Here is a 23,145-nt window from a genome sequence, read left to right as displayed (position 1 = left end):
GAAAAATAAGTCATAGATCTCCTTAACTAAAACTGTTAGTCATGGTCATCACAGACTGTCTTTCATCTGGAGACTTCAAAACGCCTTTTCTGCCCGGGGACCTTTTCTCCATGGGAAACAGAAGGCGCTCTGAGCAAACTGGTGAGCAGAGAGCACAACACCTGGGGCTTCCTCCTCTATTTCCCCACCTCCATCTTTGGTGGAAGCCACATATTTAAAGTTCTCCTATCATCTTTCAAAGTTTCATAGTCCTTACAGGTGTGATTTGAATTTTTAAAATCTAGCTTTTTTTGCAGGAATTTTCATTAATAACAGTCAGAGTCTATATCAAAGCCCTCCAGAAAGCACCACGAACATCCTTACCTATGTTTATTCTACTAAACATAGAGCCAATTTTATAAGACATTTTGCATTATTAATGGCTACCTTTTAATGAATGGTTCCTGTGACCTACTCTACCAAATTACTTTCTCACAGAATGTGTCATCCTATTTGGACGGCATGCAACATTCAAAATACCATTTATTCCTGGTGTATCAAATCTTAAAATAATTGTTAAGCAATCTTTTCTCTCTCATTGCATTGTCTTATAGGGAAGAGATGTGTCTGTGTGTTTGTGAGCATATATGCGTGCACCTATAGGCTAGCGTGTGTGCATATGTGTGTGATGCCTCTCCGGAAATATGAGAATGCCACCTCATTTTGTTTCACATAATCCTGAACTATTGTATTACGAAGATCATTATTTTCCTTCTCACATTTTTCTTTTTTTTTTTAAGATTGGCACCTGAGCTAACAACTGTTGCCAATCTTCTTTTCTTTTTTTCTTTCTGCTTTTTCTCCCCAAATCCCCCAGGACTTAGTTGTATATTGTAGTTGTGGGTCCTTCTAGTTGTGGCATGTGGGACGTCGCCTCAGCATGGTCTGATGAGCAGTGCCATGTCCACGCCCAGGATCCGAACCAGAGATATCCTGGGCCGCCGCAGCGGAGCGCGTGAACTTAACCACTCAGCCATGGGGCCAGCCCCTCACATTTTTCTTTAGATACAATCTTAGTTCTATTTTTGAGGAAATAAAGGTGAAAAATGAGAAGGGAAATAATGCACGGAGGAAAAAAAGAGACCAGGGAAGATTTTCCTACATAAATGAGGCAAATCCATTTTTGTTTACACATCATTTGTTCATAATCATAATTGCCAACATTTACTGAGTGCTTATAACGACGCTAAGCACTTTATTTGTATTTACTCATTTAAACAGAACAACTACCCAGGGAGGGAAGTTCTTTGGTTCTGGATCAGGAGGAACCAGGGCGTGGAGATAAGTGACCTGCACGGCTGGGCAGGGAGGCTGGGCTCACACTGGCACTGGGACTCTCCCATTGCACCACCCCATGGCTGGCAGCCATCTCCTCTGATGGCATCTGGCTGCCTGTGATGGAGATCACTGAAGGGCTGGAAATTACTGTTGAAATTTTGATCACGTGATGATTATTTCAAATATATTTTACTTTATAAAGCTTGCCCCCGGTTGGAAATAAGCTAATAATTGGATTTATTTTTTGATACTTAACACCAAACCTTCACCTTTAATTTTCACAGTGACATATGACATAGACTGTATCATCGTACATTCCATTATAATCGCTCGTATTTTGAAAATGGAAGTCCAAAATTTACAAATTTAGAAAGAAATGGCATTAATAATAGCAATGCCTTACATATATATGGGCATTTATTGTTCATGAGATGCTTCTGGATTCATCATCTCTTTTGATCTTCACCACAGTCTTCTGAGGGAGAGAGGACTGGTCCTGGTGCCCTCATTTTGCAGATGGATAAAAGAGACATGAAAAGGTATACGTTGGCTCATTGCTTCCCTACTTAACATCATAGCTAGTAAAATAGAGGGGCTGGAATTTGAGCCTTTTTTTTTTTACTCCAAGGTTCTTGTTGGAACCTTTTACTACTTGGTAGAATTATGACCAAATCACCTGACTTGTGAGTTTTTCTGATTTTCTCTGATAAATTATCCAGGATCATCATTTAATTGCGCTGATGCCACATGGTTCAATATAACACCCCAAGGAATATTGCCAAATGCAGTTACCGAAATCTGAAAAATTGATCCAGGGCTCAGCAATCTTATCATTTTCATAATATTTGGCTTTATTTTTTGGAATAACTCTGAAATATGGTTTATGGTTTCTGCTGCACCTGATACATACACATAATGCACAGATAAAACAAAAGGAAGGAAGGAAAGAAGGCAAGGAGGGAAGGAGGGAGGGAGGGAGGAAAGAAAGAATCCAAGCTTTCAAATTACCTGGCTGTTGAAGACTGTTATTAATCCTTTCTGAGAAGCTGTTATTATTAAATCCAACTGAGGAATCTTGACGATGCACTTAATCACATCCCGTCTTCTACTGCCTGTCAACAGCGTAATATTCATTTCAATTTCCAGCAGTAAAGATCTTAAAACTCATTTGTTAGGTTTGTTTTTAAAACAAAGAAAAGAAAAAGAAAGCATTTTGCTAGAAAGCCCCAACTTCCTTAAAAAATAGAGGAAAATTGTAAAAACCCAGCAACTGTTGCTTTTCAATCATCCGTGGAGATACCAATCTGCACAAATTCCCAGGGAAAAGGTAAGATACACACCACTCCCCCACATGTACACACACAAGCGTACACACACACGTGCACATTTCTCAGAGAATGAGTTTTCCAAACATCTTTTGGAATCATTTCTATTTGGAGATTTGCTCATGTCTTAGGAATCCTGTCTTTGAACCGTCGCCATCATGGTTTACACAGAACAAAATCCTAATACTATCTCAGGCTTTCTAGTATAAAAGAAGAAAACTACCTGAGTACTGTTATTAAAGCTTTGGTTTTTACTTTGTGCATTTTGAAAAAAGCACTAGGCACTTTCCTGTTTCCATGCCTATGTACTGAATGACGAAGCCATGTATATCTAACCTCTTCCCGGGGTGATTTAGTGTCTATAATCGTCAACTTTTAGAGAGGAAAAGCAAGTGAACGGATCTCACACTCTAGTGTTATCGCCCTACACCATGCATTCTCCACAGAGAAAATATTGGCCCCAAGGGGGTGCAAATTGGTTCTTGGGGGGTTGTGTGTATAAACCACAGGCATACAGATAGTACATAAACAGATACACGGTGCATCTGAGGTATTAAAATTCCATGGAGTGAGAGCAGGGGCACAAATAAGAAAAAACGTCTAAAACACTCCTTAGGGACCCCTATAATTAAAAAATATAATAAAAAATAATTTGATACAGGTTAAGCACATATCCTCTTCCAAGCCACCACACGTTCTCTCTGCTTCTGCTCCTTCCCCACTGCAGACTATTTTCAGCACAGAAGCCGGAACAAACCTTTCAAGTGTAACTCACATCTTGCCTGTCCTCTTGTAGCTCAGAAGCCTTTAGCCCTCGCCCCACGCCCACATTGCCTCTTTGACCCCCTGTTCTAGCACTCTCCCCACCCACTCCACTCCCCCTGGAAGCTTCAGATCTTTCCTCACCTTCTCAGCCCGGTCTTCCCTGACCAGTCTATTTAAAGTCACAACACCCCGCTCCCATCTCCAAACCAACCTCTTCTGACATATAACATATTTTGCTTGTTTGATTTTCTTATTGTCTAGCTCTGTTTGTTTGTTTACCACTGTGTCCCCAGCACTTAGAAAGTTACCTGGACCACGTAGCAGACTTTAGCAAATATTTGTTGAGTGAGCAAATGAATTACAGAACCCAACTGCCATCTAGAAACGTGCTTTCCAATTTCTACCTCAGGATGCCAACAACAGGTTTCAGCGGCTCACTGGCCCCTCCTCAGCTCAGCAGGTTGGCTCCAGGGACCACCCCCTGGCTCTCACTTTGATGACCAGAGGCTGGGCCTGGTGAAGCCTATGGTTGGGCTAAGGAAGGGTTGAAGGCAAAGGTGGGCTTGCTTCACAAAGGACTGGAGAAAGTTCAGGCTCTTTTTTAAGCAACAGCGGATTCGACCTAGACTACACACTTCATCTCTGAATTTAGGATGAAATGCTGGAGAACAGGAGCAGAGGAAGGAGCTTTCTCTCTTCCTGAACTTCTCCCTCCCTGGAGAGAGGGAAGGAGAGAACACCTGAAGTGGAGAGCGATGGGCGTTTCTGGATCCCAGGCTCAAATTTAAAAATAAATGACCTATGTGAACTGGAGACTTCCTAAACTGAGATAACACCCCGTGACTGGCCCAAATTCACAGTTTTAGGCATGGAAGACTAAACCTCCATAAGATAATCGGGGATGAGAGCGTGGGGAGGAGTTCTAATCAGTGAAAATTCAATTATAAGAATATTTTGAAAGAAATGTGATTCCATCGGGTACTGGAGCGTGCATCACTGAGATGCCATTGCAGAGAGCTTTAACTTGAGGTCTGAACCTCTTCAGGAAAATATGAATTTTTTCCCCTCACGTTCCCTACTTAATGTCCTGAGAGCAATGAAAGTACTCAAACTCACCTGCAGATACAGTTTCTTAATACTGCGTGTGAAAGTGTCACTCCCCGCCCCCCAGTAATAAAGTGAGGAAATAAAATAAAAAGTGATTCTACAGAAATGTTATATTCCCAATATTTATTTTTGAGAAAATATTCAAACCCATATTAATCTGGAAGGGAAAGTGAAAATATCACCTGAAATTGTAATTCGCTGTTTTCTAGAAACAAGGAAAACCAAACTTTCTTCATCCATCTGGGAAGCAAGAGAATCTTCTTCAGAGGAGAAGTATCCAAAAATCTAAAATCCCAAACGACACATGTGAACATGGTATCGACCCTGATATCAGTTTCTCTGCATTAAACCCAGCATATATGGGGTTAAAACCAAAACACTCATTCCCTGCTTACTCTCTGGCTTCCTGGCTCCAGAATCCACTATCCTCCAGGAGACAGACAGCATCAAGGACAAGCACCTGGACTATCTCCTCCCGCAAAGAGATACGGGCTGGTGAGAAAGCTGCTGACCAGCAAGGTCATGAGCTCCCTCCTGTCTGCAAGTAGTCTCAAGGCCAAAGACAGGCTGGTGGGAAAGCTCCGACCAGCAAGGCCATATGCTCCCCCTTCCCTACCTAAAGCCCCAAATAAAAACCCTTCCTTTTAGCTTTTCTGGGAGTTTGGGATTTCAGCGTTAGCTGCCCTCTCTCCTTGCTCAGCGCTGTGCAAAAATAAAATTCCTACTTTCTTCCACCACACCCGGTGTCAGAGATTGGCTTGCTGCGCAACAGGTGAGCGAACTCACTTCAGCTTCGGTAACAAACATGCACAATATCTCAGAAATGGAAGTAAAGTAATAGATTTGATGTTTCTTGAATTTAAAGTCTAATTTGGGTTAATGGTTAACACCTTGATTTATAAATGTCAGGGGGTTCCCCATAGCAGGAGAACGTAGCTAAATGTATTGAATACACCGTATGCTGAGGGTGCATGATTTTTGAGAAGTCGCTAATTTTTCTTTCCAGGCTGGTATCCTTGCTCAGACTGACGGATCTATTAGGAGCTGGACTGACCTGGAAATCAAATCAGCCGTCATCAGACACGGTCCCAGCTGAGAACCTTGATGTTGAGCTTGGCCACTCTCAAATGATCATTCCTACCCATTTTCCACAAATCTTCCTGGGCAAGACTTTTCATCGCTTTGAGGGGGAGTTTTGGAATTGAAGAGACTGTGTGGTTTATCTACTTAACTGTTCCAAATCTTACTCTCTATGTGTTGCGTGAAAATAAATTACTATGAAAGAATATCCTAAAGAAGAAAAATGCTCTTTATCTGTGAATTGCCAAATTGTGTAATTCCAAGGAATTTGAAAAACAAGATAGCTGCTTTTCAATTGTCTTATGAATAAGCAGATAAAATTCTTATAAATGAATGATGCTATTCGCGTGAATTTGAGATTAGTTGGTGCCTGTTAAGGAGTGGATGGAATGAATGGTGGGGTGCTTCTGAAACATTAGTGGACGGAAGACACACTGGGCGTCCTGTGAAAGTGCAGATTCTGAGTCAATAGGTCTGGGGTGGCACGTGGGAGTCTGCATTTCTAACAGGCTCCCCGTGAGTGGTTGCACTTTAAGTTTGAAGGACCTAGTGACTAAATGAGTCAATCGAAAATAAATCAAACCCAACTATATATCAGTTGTTTTATAACATTTGTTTATTTTGATGCTACATGATGGCTTCGCATTATATGCTAACGTATGTCCTTCCATGAGTCGTTCCTCAAATGTTACTACCTCTTCCTTTACCTTCCTCCTCATCCAAACCTCCCAACACACAACGACTGCCCCCATCATTTCCTACAGTTCGATTTCATTCTGCGGGAAGATCAAGATCATCAGACATTCTCTCTTGTTTTCCCTTCCTCCTCCCAGCAAAATCAGCACTCAATGAAAGCTTAAGTAATTTTTCATCTTTTTAGAAATCACTGCTCGTTTTTCATGAGCACAAACCCTCTGGACTTAGCCTCAAATTCCCTCTGAAGGACTGATAAAAGAGAAAGTGGGGGGCTGGTCCAGTGGCTTAGTGGTTAAGTTTGTGCGCTCTGCTTCAGCAGCCCGGGGTTTGCCAGTTCTGATCCCTGGTGTAGACCTATGCACTGCTTATCATGCCATGCTGTGGTAGGCGTCCCACACATAAAGTAGAGGAAGATGGGCACGGATGTTAGCTCGGAGCCAATCCTCCTCAGCAAAAAGAGGAGGATTGGCAGTGGATGTTAGCTCAGGGCCAATCTTCCTCAAAAAACAAATAAATAATAAAAAAGAGAAAGAGGAGTGCTTTCAATAGATCTGAGTTGAAGTGGACAGGAACCTTCCGTCACTGCTATCTCCTCACCATCACTCACTGGTGCATTACCCAGTTAGCGATCATATATCAATGTGCACCTTAGCCCTGTAGCATTTCAATCCACAATATGGAATCAGACGGTCAAGCGTTGGAGTGCAGGCTGTACAACTAATTAGCATTCAGAACTTGGACAAATACCTTCACCTCCCGAAGTCTCAATTTCCTCAACAGAGAATAAAAGGACGAACTTCTGAGTTTGTAAAATGATGTTTTAAGTGAGATAATGTATGTGAAGCATTTTGTACTGTGTCTGGCAGATAGTAATTGTTTAAAACAAATATTAGCTATGATTATCATTAGAAATGCTAGATTAAGAAGGCCACCTGGAAGCGAGGAAAAATATCATAAATTATATCAAGACCACAACCGCTAACGAGAAAATTAGGCTCTCTTTGGGGATAGTACTTAAAACTATCAGTCCACTTGGGGATGGAACTGGTTCTTCTCATAGAAAAGACTCGTCAGGTGGGCACTGTGATACGCAGGTGGTGTGTGGAACCGCAGTGGGAAGGACTTACATAACTTCCCCAGGCAATCAGAACTGAGAGGGGAATTCAGCCCCTTACACCTCCCAACCCCTCAGATCCCGGCGGCCCTCGCCTCTTTTCTTACCCAGATTGGAATCCGTGGTCTGTCACCTCAGTCACACATTTCCATACCGCCATCCCCTTACATCACTGCATTAGCCTGGCAAGAAACCCCCCTGCTGGGCAAATACAACTGCCTGTGCTCCTTGCACCCATGCTGCTGTGGCTGATGAGCCACAGAGAAAATCTCCCAGCCCCTCGATGGGGCCACCAATCTTCATTAGCTCCAGCCTCCTGGGGCTTCATTGTCACCCGGCCATTGTCCCATGCCTCCCTAGATGATCTTGTCCATTATCCACAGAACAATGTCAAACCTTCTCCACTCATATCAAACGTCCTTGTCACTCTCAGCAGCTGACTTCACCTCCTACTTCAGATGATAGTAGAAGCCACCAGACAAGAGCTTCCTCAGCTCTTCTTGCCACCCTGTTTTCAACCAACCGGGTTTTGGAGTCATCCTCCCACCCTTCCCTTTCAAAGGAAGACACGTTTCTCCTTTCCAACACCAATCCCTCCACCGTTCTCTGCGTCCGGTCTCCTTTTGTCTCCTCCGAGCTGGTCTCCTTTTTCCCTCATGTCTTCTCTCTACCTCTCCCTTTCTACTGACCTTTCCTGTCAGCGTGTCCAAATCTCTCCCATCTTACAAACAAAAATACAGCAAACCTTCCAAAGTCGATTATAGATGATAATTCTTAGTCCTTCCAAAGTCGATTGTAGCTAACAATCCTTAGTCCTTTTCTTGCCTCTCTCTTCTCCAGTTTCCTCCTCTAAGTGTTGCACCTCCTTCCATTGCTGTTGAATTTGAATTCCTCTTATGGGCACATTTTGGCTTTTGTTGGTTGTAACAGCAGACACATACTTTTTTTTTTTTTTTGAGGAAGATTAGCCCTGAGCTAACTACTGCCAGTCCTCCTCTTTTTGCTGAGGAAGCCTGGCCTGAGCTAACATCGTGCCCATCTTCCTCTGCTTTATACGTGGGACGCCTACCACAGCATGGCGTGCCAAGCGGTGCCATGTCCGCACCTGGGATCCAAACCGGCGAACCCCGGGCCGCCAAGTAGCGGAACCTGCGAACTTAACCACTGCGCCACCGGGACGGCCCGACACATACTTTTTGAACTTTGACACCATACCCTCTGTATTAGTTTTCTATTGTGACTGAAACAAATTATCACAACATAGTGACTTAACACCCATTTATTAGCTCACAGTCCCATAGGCTAGAAGTCCAAAATGGGTCTCATTGGGCTGAAATCAAAATGTCAGTAGAGACATGGTTTTTGCTGAAGACTTGAGGAAGAATCTTCTTCCAAGTCATTCAGGTTGTTGGCCTGAGGCCCCCGTTTCCTTCTGATTGTCACTGAGGCTGCCCTTAGCTTCCAGAGGCCTCTCTGCAGCCCTAGTCCATGGGCCCGTACATCTCAGCACCAGCAATGGTGCTTCAAACCCCCCTCATGCTTGGAATCTCTCTTCTGCCTTCCTTTTCTGTTTTTAAGGTCTCGTGTGATACACTGGGTGCAGGTAATCCGGGATAATCTCCTTATTTCAAGGTCAGTTGATTAGTAACCTCAATTGCATCTGCAAAGTCCCTTCACAGCACGACCTACATTAGTGCTTGACTGAATAACCAGGGCACAGGGATCTCGGGAGTGGGGACACCTTTAGAATCCTATCACATCCTCATTTTATAAGTGCAATTCAGTACAATTTCAACTATTCGTGCAAAATACAACCAAAAACTGATGAATATTAGCAGCCAATTTAACCTCAGATGATAGTGTGAAAAAGTAGTTTTCAGGTAATAATGTGAAATGGTATGGGGCTGATGATCATTTCTGTGCTAATCAATTCCACTGTTTCTTAGGGGTGGAGAACTCCCCACCATGTGTGTTGTCCTATATGAATTTGAAATAATGTCCTATGTGTCTATGATACCCATATTCAAAAAGCAGTTTACAGTCATTTAACTTGATTTGTAATTTTGGTGTAAGTTTTATGGAGGTAATGACAGCGTATTTGTTAAGTGTCTGAGAAGAGATGTGGGAAGAAATCCTGGAGTGTCCTATGCGAGGCAATATTGGGTGCTTTAGACTTGGGCATGGATCCAAATCCCCATTCTACTGCCTAATACTCATAGGACCTCAGGCAAGTTCCTTAGTTTCATCTGCAAGACAAGGATAATCAATAATAACCCCAGCCCTATGCCTTGGTCTGAGGATTAAATGAGGAAGTGGATGGTTAGATTACTAAGTAATTAGGAAGGTTAGGAAGTATGTGGATTGCCCCAAGTGCCAGGTAGGAATTCAATCAATGTCAACATCTGAGTAAATATAATTCTCAATTTTTCAAGGGTCAATACAGGAAACAGAGCTCAGGTATCCTCTTTGTTAGTTCAAATTGTCCACCAGACATCTTTGCTGCCTGCCCAGACAGCGCGTCAGCCGTGCACATAAGTGTATCAGTCAGCCATCAGTCATCCACACATCAGCCATCAGTCATGTTATGTACTTTAGAGTCACTCTACACGGAGGTAGGTGCCATCATGTAGAACATCTGCTCTTATGGAAAGAGAAATTTTGCTGTTTTTACTCGTAATAACACAATATTACAATGCTTGCCGTAAATAATTTCAAAAGGATACTAAAAACATCAAATTACTAAAATTTCTTGAGGAATAATTTAAGAGATAATATACCAGATAAACTCCTTCAGAAGAGACAAAGTTTTACATTTCAAAAGGAAATGTTTCAATCAAATAACGTTTTTAAAGAAAATATCTCCTTCCCTAGGGTAGGCTGTAACCTCAAGGATCTCAAATTTCTTTTTCAACAGTTTAAATTTCAGTCTAGTAATTATATGCATGACATGCTTGGAGTATTTTATGACTATTAATGATGCATTAGTATACTAATTTTCTTTGAACTATCTTATTTAAAGGACTTGCTCCATACTTTGTGATTCATTTTGTTTTTTTCTGGTTACATAAGGAACACACATTCAGGGCAGAACATTTGGAGAAAATGAAAAGCTGGTAAAAGAAAATAAAAACCTGTATGCAACTTATATTTTAACCCACCTTGGAACAGATAACTTTTAAGTCATTTTAATTACCCTGCATGCAGGTGTGCAATTTTTTAAGTTGTAAGCTACCTCAAGTCCTTTTAGCATAGGAACAATCTGGTTTATTGACAAATCTAGAGTGTGGTCTTCTGTGAGTTTAAAGAAGGATAAAAGGCCTTCTCTCTCCTTTACCGTCGTCCACAGATCACTGAACAAACAAACACACTCCTATGTGTTCTTCCAAGAACATCAGAATGATATCTAAGGAGTCAGTACTGTGCTATTCATAAAATGACTCAGGAAATGTAAGAGGTAGTCAGCTGTAGCCTTTTTCTTCTCTTTTGTTAAGAATTTGGATACACTGAAATTTGTGTATATTGACACTGTTGAAAAGGAATAATTCATGGAGAATATAATGAAGGCCATTAATATCTTAGTTGTTGTTAATGGCATGTGTAGTTCTTCCAATTGGCGGCTTGGTCTAAAAGAATTTAGAAGTTACTCATTAATAATACAGCTAAACATCCGTTTGGTTTATTCTACGGGCAGCGGCCATGTCTTCCTGGGTGTAGGCATTTAAACATGCCACCATATTGTGGGTCTAACCTCTGTAGGCGTAACACTTTAATTATTTATTCTAAATAAAGAAAAATAATGCATGGATTTCATATTATAAACATGAAAAGTGACTACCTCACACCAGTCTATAGAGGCATCGAGGTTGTTGCAGAGTTTCCTGTAAAAGCATTTCGCATCTTGATTCTTCACTTCTGGACCGAAGAGTTCCTGTACTGTCGCATAAAACTTGTCATAATCAATTGCATCTGCATTGTAACAAAGTACAAGAACGTTGTCATAAAATTCCAAGAACTACATTGTCTTTTTCAGCTGTTTTTTCTATTTGCTAGTCTATTGTATGGTTTCAACCTATAAAAACCAGATTCTTTTGCATTTTAAAGATCTTTTCACTGGAAACATAACTAGGTCCTTGGCTTAAATATTACTTAGTCAAAAGAAAGTATTTTACTTTGGTGTTTAGTACCTCCTCCATAGCTTTTGTTTCCACTATTTTAGGAGTTTTGTTCAGGAACACAAAGATAAGAAAATGAATTACCTCTTTCCTATTGTGAAAAGTTTTATTGATCAGGGATATCTGCCAGAGTCCACCTTGAGTGGAAGTTTAGAAGTGACAAAGAGCAATTCTCGATTGGTTCTTTGACGTTATGTAAACACACACACACACACGCAAAAACACACGATTGCTTGAATATTAATTTTGCCAAATTTGGTGATTCACTGGAGTATGACCAAGGGCAAGAAGGAACTAGACACAAAAATGTATTGAGCATCTGTTATGTCTCAGAATGTAGCTAGACACCGGACTTAGAATGGAAAACTAGATAGACAACATCCGTCCTTCAGGGAATTTACATTATAGTGGGAAAAACAGAAAATCAACAAGTGAGCAAACAAAGGAAATATTTACAGATTGTGACATGCAAGACTAGTTCCTAGAGACATACTAGGTGAGAAGGGCATGGGGGTTCTTTCTGGGACACTAAATGTTGTCTTGATCTGGTTGGGAGCTACAGGTATGTTTACTAAAGTCAAAATTTATCAAGCTATATACTTAAGATTAGTGCACTTTATGGGCTTTACTGTATGTATGTCGTACCTTAGTAACAAAGAAAAAGCATTAAATCTAGAGTGAGGTAAGTGTTGGGAAGAAAACCAATAGGGAGGCGTGACAGAACCATCTGGTGGTGGTGGGTGGAGGTGGACCTCTGGGAAGTTCTATCTAAGGACCTGGGTAAAAATATTAAGTTGAGACCTGATAAGCAAAAAGGAGTCAGCCATGTGTAAAGCTAGACAAGAGTGTTTTAGGCAGAGGCTGACACACCAAAAGACGCTGAGGGGGGAAACAGTATGGCATGTTCTGGAAGGTCCGTGAGTATGGAGTGTAGAGAGGACTGGGAGAATGCAGTGAGGTGAGATCAGAGGTGAAGGAGGCTGAGCTAAAGTCAGAAATTTGTATTCTAAGCATGATGCTAAACCATCGCTGGAGGCTTTTATGCAGGAAAATGACAAGAGTTGACTTAAAAAAATTTTTTGAAAGCACACTGGCTGCTGTGAGGAGATTTAAGAGAGAAAACTATATATCAGTGAGGGTCTAGTGCCTTAGTCCAGGTTTCAGATGCTGGAGGCTTGGGCCAGGGTGATACAGAGGGTGGTCGTGCATCCTGGGCTGCCAAGGAAAGTCTCATTTATGCCTATTTTCTCAGCTTAGTTATTAATAACAACCCGTTTCACTCTTGAGTGTCCTCAGTTGGATGACAAGTGATATGGCAGCCAAGACAGAGCACTTGAGATGGTGAGATATGGTTGGAAGTAGAATTGTAAAGACTCGCTAACGGATTGGAAGTGGTTGGGGCAGAAGTGGTGAGTGAAGGACAGGCAGGACTCTAGAGCAGTGGTTCTCATCCAGGGGAGATTTTGCCCTCCCTTCCCCACAGAGACTTGGCAATGTCTGCAGACATTTATGATTGTTATAACTAGGGGAGGCAGTGCTACTAGCTTCTGGTGGGTAGAGGCCAGAGATGCTGCTGAACATCCTATAATGCACAGAATAGCCCTCCACACACACACACACACACACATATACAGAACAAAGAATTATTCAGCCCCAAATGTCAGTAGTGCCAAAGTTGAGAAACCTTGTTCTAGAATGACACTCAGGTTTCTGGTCTTCAAACTCAGCAGATGTTGGTACTATCTACCAAAACAAGGGCAAATGAGGAAGGGCCACGATTCTTGGGGAAAATCAAGTATTCCATATTGGTCACATTAAGCTTGAAACTTCTCTGAGATCTCCAAATAGCTTATGTGTTTTAAATTCACACCAACCAGTATAGGACATGTGTCTCATTCTAAATGCTGCTGGGTGAGGATGATAAGACTCTCCTTCCCGGGATGATTTAATTCTATCAGGTCATTGACAAGAAGATTTCAGAGCAATAATGCAGAGATGAATTCCTGCAGTGTACTTAATATCATTTTTGAGGTAGACAACTGTCCATTAGAAACATTCTCTTTAGTGCTTAGCTTCTTGCCTATGGTGACAAGTAGACCCTATTTTCCAGAATTTGTGAATGAATATGAATGCATGCCAGTATTAGCAGTCTGTTGAAAGTTAAGATCGCATTTTCCCCTTCTCAGTCTTTTAGGCCAGTCCTTCTGTTGTAGAAGGTAACTTATCTAGCAGTACTTAGTTTTTATCAAATATGTAAATACACAGAGAGACAGAGACAGAGAATATATATATTTTATAGATATATCGAGATATATATTTTATAGTATATTACACTTTAGTATAGTACACGTGTATATATACATATATTGCTCTGCTTATGAAAGTCTTTATGGTCTCATGATACCCTTAAGAGATGGCAGTTGGCTCACATGGCTTGTTAATGGTCACTATGCACTACTGAGAGTCCCAGGTCAACCAGGGGGCCATCCCATGGTATATCCCACAGAAGAACCCTTAGATATCATTTAATCCAACCCTCTAATTTTACATTTGAGACAACTGTGGTTCAGCAAAGTGAAAGAAGCTTCTCCAAGTCCACTTGGCTGAGTAAAGACAGAGTGAGATGGAGGACTCAGGCCCTCATTCAGCATCTCTGCTATTAAGCTCTGCTGCTTCTCTCATGGCTTAAAACATTTCCCAGTTCCAACCATCAGACCCAGCTGGACTTCCCTGTAATCACTGAACTTACCTTCCTTTTGGATAAACAAGCCTGCTCTTTCATCTCTTTTTTGGGCCGCTACACGTTCAGCCAATTTTTCAAACTCCTTCAAGGCTGCCCTGAAACTGCTAATCTGAAGTGCGATGTTCAAATGCTTTTCCTCCCTGCTATCCATAGGGACAGAGGGAATCTTTTATTTCTGTACAGAAATGATAGCACAAATTTGCCAACTTGGAAAACCTTCTAGTTGTTACGGTGCCTCCTTGCTGTCTCAGTTTTAGCCCTGGGTCTCATGCTGTTGAGTTAAAATCCCATATTGCAGACAGGAGTAGGAGTTGCCACTAGGATGGTAGCAGGGAGGAACGCTGACTTATGTCTAGAGTATTGCATGTGGGCAAACATTTCAGTAAAAATCCTGACCTCATAATGTTAGCAGTGTCCTTCACATGGTCCCCATTGCATCATAATATCTCTGTAACATCTTCCTTCCTTCATGAGGAGGGGACTGAGATCTCTTTCCCTACAAATTGTGTGTGTGTGTAGGAGGTATGTGGGTGGGTGTGGGTGTGTGTACACTGCCAGAGAGGGAAAAAGAATGGGTAAAGACCAAATGAGAAAACTGGGCATAACTTTCTCCCTCCTCCATCTCCTCTCGCCTCAACCTTTTGCCTTCCTCAGGATGCGGGGGAGAGTAAAATTCACATTCGTTCTCGCAGCTGTACTGCATATGGAAACGTGCACTTCTAAAGATGAAAAGGTATTTCAGCATCTGTCCCTTCTACCACAGATGAAGATATTTTTAGAGGTCATAGAGAATAAAAATGCCTCTTCCTTTATGCGTTGTCCTTCAATTAAAATAATAAAATGAGCCAGGGATGGGAAAGGGGTAGTTCCTGATTGAGAGGGCAGTTCTTCCACGTGTTATGAGTTGAACGAGAAGAGGTTTGTCTGCACACCTCCTTTCCCTTCATTGCAATCTCCAGTGCTCCAAACCCATTTAGCCCAACTGCTATTGAATCACATTTTCCAATATTCAGCTCTTTATGGGAAGGAGAGATTGTCTCGTGTTTTATCAACAATTCGTTAACTGCCGATGGTTTAGGTGAGTCAGATGAGGTCCATCTTTAAAGACATCTGCAAACGCTTGCATTCAGAGGAGAAGCAGATGGCATTGCTGGGCACCTCCAGAACCGGTCCTGTCTCCTTGGTGTCCACCGCTGATGACTATGAGGAGAGCAAAGTAAGGTTTTCATACCAGAAAAAAATCTCCTAACTAACTCCTTTTCTTTTCCCTTTAAACTTTCAAGGTACTGAGTAGCGACATCTGAAAGACCACCTTTCACAATTCTAATGCGCACATTCTTATAGTCATCCATCCATTCATTCATCAAATGTTTATTGAGCGTCTGCTTCCCACCAGCTGCTAGTTCAGGCACTGAGGATACGGCAATGAACAAAACAGCTTCTTGAGCTTTCAATCTAAGGAGGAAGACAAACAAGCAGATAACAGATCAGAAGGTGGTAAGTGCTGTGAAGAAAAAGGGAAAAGGTGTGTGCTAGGGATAAATCAAAGTAAAGGGATTAGGGAGCTCAGAGAAGTTCTCATTAATCGGAAGACATGTGGGCACAGAGCAGAGGGAAGTGAGGTAGCAAGCCACGTGGATAAAAGGAGGAAGGGTGTTCCAGGGAAGAGCAGACGTGAAGTCCTGAGATCAAAGTGTGCTTGACATATCTGAGAAAGAACAAAAAGGCCACGTGCCTGAGGTGATGCGGGATGGGGAAAGAGAGGTAGGAAGATAAGGTCAGAGCATGGGGGGGGGGGGGTGGGACCAGATCCTGTAGGACCTTATAGGCTGTTCTAAGGACTTCAGCTTTTCCCCTGAGTGAGATGGGAAGTGAGTAGAATAGTGATATGTTCTGACTTACATTTGAAAGAGTTTCCTCCAACTGCTTTATGGAGATAAACCGAAAGAAAGAAAGGTTAGAAGCAGGGAAACTAACTGGGGGGCAATTTCAATAATCCACATAAGAGATGAGAGTGGCCTAGATTATGATACTAGTGATGAAGGTAGGGCTAAGTGGTCAGATTGGGGAAGGTAGATGTGACAGGATTTGCTAATGGATTAGATGGAGTGTGAGAGCAAAACAAGGATTGAGGATATCTCCTGGGATTCTGGCCCCGAGAAGCTGAAAGGATAGAGTTGTTATTTACTTCTTGGGAAGAAGTCGGTGGGAGGAACAGATTTTGGAAGGAGAATTAAGAGTTCAATATGGGACATGCAAAGATGTCTATTAGATAAAGAATTGTGGGTGTCGAATAACCAGATGTGAGAGTCCAGGATTTGGGGGAGAGCTTGAGACTCATCAGCTTTAGGTGGTATTTAAAGCCATTGGACTGGACGAGATCATCTGAGATCAACATAGACGGAGAAGAAAGAAAGCTGAGGACCAAACCCTGAGCATGCCAGGCTCAGAGCTCAGAGTGATCAGGAAGAACCAGTGACAGAGATTAGTCTCTGTCTAGGAGTGGCCAGTGAGGTAGGAGGAGAGCCAAGAGAAAGGAGTATCTCAGAAGCCAAGAGAAGAAAGTGTTTTGAAAAGGAAGGAGGCTTTGGAGGGACAATCCATTTTATTCAAGAAAGAAATAAATCCAGTTTATTCAATAAAGAAATTGCATAGACAGAAAAAAGAAGGAGGGGAGACCAATAATTAAAAGGAACTTTACAGACACACCAACCAATCATAGAGTGTGTACTCTGTTTAGATCCTGACTCAACAACCAAACTGAAAAATAATTACAACATTTATGAGATAATTGGAAATTGGAACACTGACTAGATATTTGAAGATATTGAGAAATTACTGTTCAATATTTTAGATAGGATCATTATATTTTATGTTATACTGTTATTTATGTGATGTTACATTTTAGAGTTACATACGGAAACATTTACAGGTAAGCATTAAAATACAAAGGAACAGTAAACTGTGCCAAATACTGCTGATAGGCTACGCAAGGTGAGGAGCGAGGGTTAACCATTGGAAGGTGGACTATGGTGACCTTGAGAGGAGCTCTCTCAGTGGAATGGCAGGAGGGGGAGGGGAATGTGGAGACAGTTAGTATAAACACATATTAACAGCAGCACCTTCTGTGAACATCTTAGAAGTGTGTGCTGGAGCAATTCACAGCTATGACGGCCATTTGTCGAGCTACAGGATACATTTGTACTTGTATTTGCGCAATTGCAAAAATGATAGAACTACCAATTTAAAGAACATTAAAAGAAATCACTCATGCTCCCATCACTCTTACAAAACTGTTGATTTTCTTCTAGGCCCAGGCCATATACTTTGATAATTTTATGCAGTTTCAATAGAACTATGCACATTGTTTAAATAGGAATGTATTATTTCATAAAAGTCCCCATGTGTCTAATATCCTTCATAAGTGCAATTTTTCTTTTTTCCTTTCCATCTATTTTTCTCACCAAATATTTTATTTTAGTAATTACTTTTTATATATAAGTGATTGTGAAAAGTGATTGATATAAAAATTCAGAAGCAAACACAATTCCAGCTATGTAAGGAAAGAAATAATATTTCACTATTAGAGTGATACTTCACTATTAGAGAAAGGCTGTGGGAAAAGAGACAGGTGGAATGGTTTCCTTGAGTTAGTTTATCTTCAGCATCTATGAGTCTTATCAGAGGCCAAGTGTGGAAGTCAGTGGCCAGGGCCACAACACAAGGCTCATAGATACGGGCCTATAATTAGGACCAAGATAGGTCCTCGGTGGGTCTGTGACAGGGCCCAGGCACCTGCCATCGGGTAGAAATCCTGTAAGGAGCAATAGGTTGCTCTGCATTTTCTGCTTCTGAGTTCACATGGCCAGCTCTCGTTCTCAGGATACGTCAATGGAGATCTCCTCTCGGGTGAAATGACGGTTCTCAGCTGGCGCATGTGGCAGAGCACAGAGAGAAGGGCAGGTGTCCGAAGGGCATGATGCAGGCCAACCGGCTGCTGCTAAGAATCTGGGCCCTGCTCACCCAGGCATTTTCAGGATAAGAAGATGATGCAAGAGCAGAAGCATCTTGATAACATTCCTCACATGTCTGTCTCGAGTCACATGCCTGCAGCCTGCCCCAAAGCCTTATGTATACCAGGGCATAGCTGTCAGGCTGCTATCTCCCTTTGCCATCATTTTGGGAATTCCCTCATCCTCTCTCCTCTATCCTATGTCTTTCTTTTCCATAGTTTATTCCGTCATTTTGGTGGCACGTATCTGGAAATAGTACCTGGAAGATAAATTTTTGATACCTTGCATGTCTGAAAATATCCTTAATCTTCTCTGTCATTTGATTGATATTTGGTTGAGTATAGAATTCTAGGTCAGAAATTGCTTTCTTTCAACATTTTGAAGGGATTATTCCACTGTCTTTTTGCTTCTAGTGTTGCTGTTATAAGAAGTCTATTTTGATCAGCTTCAAAAAGTTGCTGATTGTAAGCTATTCTGATTCCTGATCCTTTGTACATAACTTTTCATTTTTCCCCCCTCAAGAAGCGTATAAGTGCTCTCTTTGTCCCCAGTATATCAAAATTTCACTATAGTGGATATTGATGGGGCTATTATATATATATATATATACATACATATATATATATACACACACACATATACTAATCATAACTTCACTAACCAGTTCCTCCAAGAAATTAAATGTTTATTCTTCCCTGACTGCTTGGTTACCCAAACTCTACTTTTGAGAGCAAGGTTATAAATGAGATTTCATTTTTAAACCAATGGATGTATTTTGGGGGAGAGGAATGTGGACAGGTACACAAGTTGTACATTAAGCTGATTCCTGCATCTCCCACATCTGAAGAGCTGTAGGCACAAGGAGAATCGACATTCAGAACCTGAAGGCATTCCAGATTCTTTTTTAAAAGGTTCAATTATATTCACTAAATTACATTTCCTAAAGCAGGAAAAGATGCAGATATATAAATGGCTCTTCTGCTTCTCACCAGGGACCAAGGTTAGAGAGGCCAAGGAAGCATGCGTTCGAGCCCTTGGACGAGACTAAGGGCTGAAGTTCCCTCTCAGCTGCTAATGCAAGGCACAGGAGGCTGGTGGTTGTCAGTGCTGCCAAGCAAGGATGGCAGATACAACCTGTCTCCATTCTCCTTATACTTTACAAGGACCTTGTTGATTATAGGATTGTGATGTTTTAATGCTCCAGTGTAGGAAGATATTGAAATGGACTTCCTTCTGTCTTGGGTGAGGCTCCACAATGTGACTGACCTGAACACTCTCCCCATGTTAAAGGGCAGTGCTGCACAGCCCAGGCAGGAGGATGTGTGGCGGCACTGGGAAACCAGTTCTTCCTGTTCTCACCTTCAAACTACTTGGGAGAAGGCAGGTTCATTAGGATGTTGAGGGGACACTTAGTGAGCACCTCCTTACAAAGAATTTTCAGAGTAGTCAAGGGGTCATGACTTTTCCCCACTTGTTTCCACTCTGTGGGGACTGAAGGGGCGAGACGGTGCTGGCCAGTTCTCCACAGCAGGCCATACCCAGAATTTGGTGGGGCAAGGATGCATACGTATTTGCAGAGGGCCAGAGGCCAGAGTCTGAGCAGAGGAGCCAAACCAGGTCATCTTGGGAGGGACCCTGCTGGAGAAGACCATGTGTAGGTCTAGAGGGCCCTACCAGGGTCTGTCAGGGCGACCTAAGCAGCCAGTGGACAGAGGCACTGCCCTGTCAAGCGAGCTGTGGGAGAAAGATCTCCAGTGACCTCAGGTCCTCTAGAGAAGCAACAAATCACCCTTCAGCAGAAAAACACAGCATTTAAAATCTGCTGCAATCAGAGAGCACCAACACCAGATGACAACTTTACCAATCAAGGAAGATTTTTCCTCAAAATCCCAGAGCAGCATATAAAGGTAGGGGATCAAGGAAATGGGAGAAGCTAAACTTGTTGCCGCCTCCACATCTCCCCCATGGAAGTTCTCCAGGCCTGAAGTAGGCTCTATTTTGGAGGGTAGACAAGTGAGTTTTCCATGAGTTTTAGCATTTCAATATTACAATCTTCTGGAGCTTATATTAATCAAAAGTGACCAGACAGGATTTGGGACCCAAGAAAACATCATCGAGGGACAGTAAAGAACAGGTGGAAAGGAGACATTTGAAATGAGTAGGGGAGAGACTGTAGTTACGTTTTGCTTGCACCATACTGAGTCCAGCTTGCTCAATAAACTGGCCACATCTGTTGACTTCTACTCTGAGAGATTGAGACACAGGCACAATTTGCATATGCTTTTTTACTGTGATAAAATATATATAACATAAAATTTACCATCTTAACCATTTTAAGTGTACAATTCAGTGACATTAAGCACATTCACAGTGCTGTGCGCCCATCGCCACTATCCATCTCCAGAACTTTTGCATCACCCCAGCTGAAGCTCTGTACCCATTAACCACAAACTCCCCATTCTTCCCTCCCCCCAGCTCCTGGTAAGGACTATTCTACTTTCTATCTCCATGAGTTTGCTTATTCTAGGTCCCTCCTATAACTGGGATCATATAATATTTGTCCTTTTGTGTCTGGCTTATTTCACTTAGCATAATGTTTTCAAGGCTCAGCCATGTTGTAGCGTGTATCAGTCCTTCATTCCTTTCTATGAGTGAAGAACATTCTGCTGTATGTGTACAAAACATTTTGCTCATCCATTTATCTGTTGACGGACATTTGGGTTATTCCCACCTTTTGGTTATTATAAATAACGCTGCTCTGAACATTGGTGTACAAATACCTGTTCCAGTTCCTGTTTTCAATTCCTTTGGGTATATACCTAAGAGCAGAATTACTGGGTCAAATGATAATTCTGTGTTTAACTTTTTGAGGAACTGCCAAACTGTTTCCATAGTGGCTGCACCATCTTATATTCCTGCCAGCAGTACACCAGGGTTCTAATTTCTCCAGATTCTTGCCAACACTTATTTTTCATTTTTTGTTTCTGTTTTTATCTTTTGATAATCCTAGTAGGTATGAAGTAGTATTTCATCGTGGTTTTGATTTGCATTTCCCTAATGACTAATGATGTTGGGCATCTTTTCATGTGATTATTGGCCATTTGTGTATCTTTGTAGAAATGTTTATTCAAGTCCTTTGCCCATTTTTGAATTGGGTTGTTTGGGGTTTTTTGTTGTTGTTGTTGAGTTGTAGTAGTTCTTTATATATTTTGGATATTAGTCCTTTATCAGATACACGGTTTGCAAATATTTTCATTTATTCTATGTGTTGTCTTTCACTTTTCATTCTCATGAAAGTGTCCTTTGATCCACAAAAATTTTTAATTTAATTTTGATGAAGTCCAATTTATCCATTTTTATTTATTATTATTATTTTTTTTTTTGAGGAAGATTAGCCCTGAGCTAACTGCTGCCAGTCCTCCGCTTTTTGCTGAGGAAGACTGGCCCTGAGCTAACATCCATGCCCATCTTCCTCTGCTTTATAGTGGGACGCCTGCCACAGCATGGCGTGCCAAGCGGTGCCATGTCCGCACCCAGGATCCGAACCGGTGAATCCCGGGCCGCTGAGAAGCGGAATGTGCGTACTTAACTGCTACGCCACCGGGCCAGCCCCTATCCGTTTTTATTTTTATTGTCTATGCCTTTGGTGTCATATCTAAGAAATCACTACCAAATTCAGGGTCATGAAGATTTTCCCCTATGTTTTCTTCTAAGAGTTCTATAGTTTTAGTGCTTAAGTTTAGCTCTGATTTTTTTTTTTTTAAAGATTGGCACCTGAGCTAACAATTGTTGCCAATCTTCTTTTTTTTCCTGCTTTTTCTCCCCAAATCTCCCGGGCACATTGTTGTATATTTTAGTTGTGAGTTCTTCCAGTTGTGGTATGTGGGACACCTCCTCAGCGTGGCCTGATGAGCGATGCCATGTCCGTGCCCAGGATCCGAACCGGTGAAACCCTGGGCCGCCAAAGAAGAGCGGGCGAACTTAACCACTCTGCCACAGGGCCAGTCCCAAACTTTGATCTTTTTTGCATTAATTTTTCTATAAGGTGTAAAAATAAGAGTCCAATTTTGTTCTTCTGCATGTGGAATTCCAGTTTTCCCAGCTCCATTTGTTGAAAAGACTGTCCTTTCCCCATTGAATGGTTTTGGCACTCTTGTTGAAAATCAACTGACCGTCTGTGTGACGGTTTGTATCTTGACTCTGTCTTCTATTCCATTGGTCTATGTGTCTATCCTTATGCCAAGACTGCATTTCCTGTTTAAGTTGTGATATGTTGCTATCATCCTATCATTACGTAATTCTGAAGATGAATAGAAACACACATTATTGGCAAAATAAATCATATTGTGGTATCAGTGCCTGTTTCTGTCAAGTATAATAAATATCCTTAACAGTTCATAGTATTGTAAAAATAACTCTATCAAAATTCTTAAAAATTTGCTCAAAGCCTCTTATTCCTTTATTTCCTTACTGTTAGGATTCCTCTCGCATAGGTGTTGCACTGGGCTTTACTCTGATAGAGGAAAAGCCAAAGGTCTTTTGCTAAAATAGCCAAGCTTCCGCATGATCTGGCCAGTCACTGCTCACCCATCTCTCTGCCCTCACTTCTTCATTCTCATTCTGCTCCAGTCATATTGGTACAACCACCCCAGGACATCTGTCCTATGCCTGCAGTCCTCTGTGATGCTGTCCATGACCACCGTGTACAAAATAGCATCCTCTGCCTTCCCTCCCGCACACCCTTTCTCTGCCTGATCCTTCTTTATGGTACTTATCAGCAACTGACACCCTCTGCTTCTACTTATTTATCATC

At 41.8% G+C, this 23,145-nt stretch overlaps 1 protein-coding gene across 1 annotated transcript in view; it reads right to left on the bottom strand.

Annotated features, from left to right (window-relative positions):
* WDR64 (WD repeat domain 64) overlaps positions 1-15,509 on the bottom strand; it is a 115,825-nt gene extending 100,316 nt beyond the window's left edge. The window contains exons 1-4 of the mRNA XM_014858920.3: positions 14,326-15,509; positions 11,240-11,370; positions 4,697-4,799; positions 2,326-2,429 (exon numbers count right to left, since the gene is read on the bottom strand). Coding sequence (XP_014714406.1) covers positions 2,326-2,429; positions 4,697-4,799; positions 11,240-11,370; positions 14,326-14,470 — 483 coding nt within the window. The 5' untranslated portion in view covers positions 14,471-15,509. The remainder of the gene's footprint in view (positions 1-2,325; positions 2,430-4,696; positions 4,800-11,239; positions 11,371-14,325) is intronic.
* Positions 15,510-23,145: the final 7,636 nt, after the last annotated feature.

The sequence above is a fragment of the Equus asinus genome, chromosome 30 (assembly GCF_041296235.1).
Source record: "Equus asinus isolate D_3611 breed Donkey chromosome 30, EquAss-T2T_v2, whole genome shotgun sequence".
Classification (NCBI taxonomy): Eukaryota; Metazoa; Chordata; class Mammalia; order Perissodactyla; family Equidae; genus Equus; species Equus asinus.
This window is presented reverse-complemented; position numbering and strand designations above follow the sequence as displayed.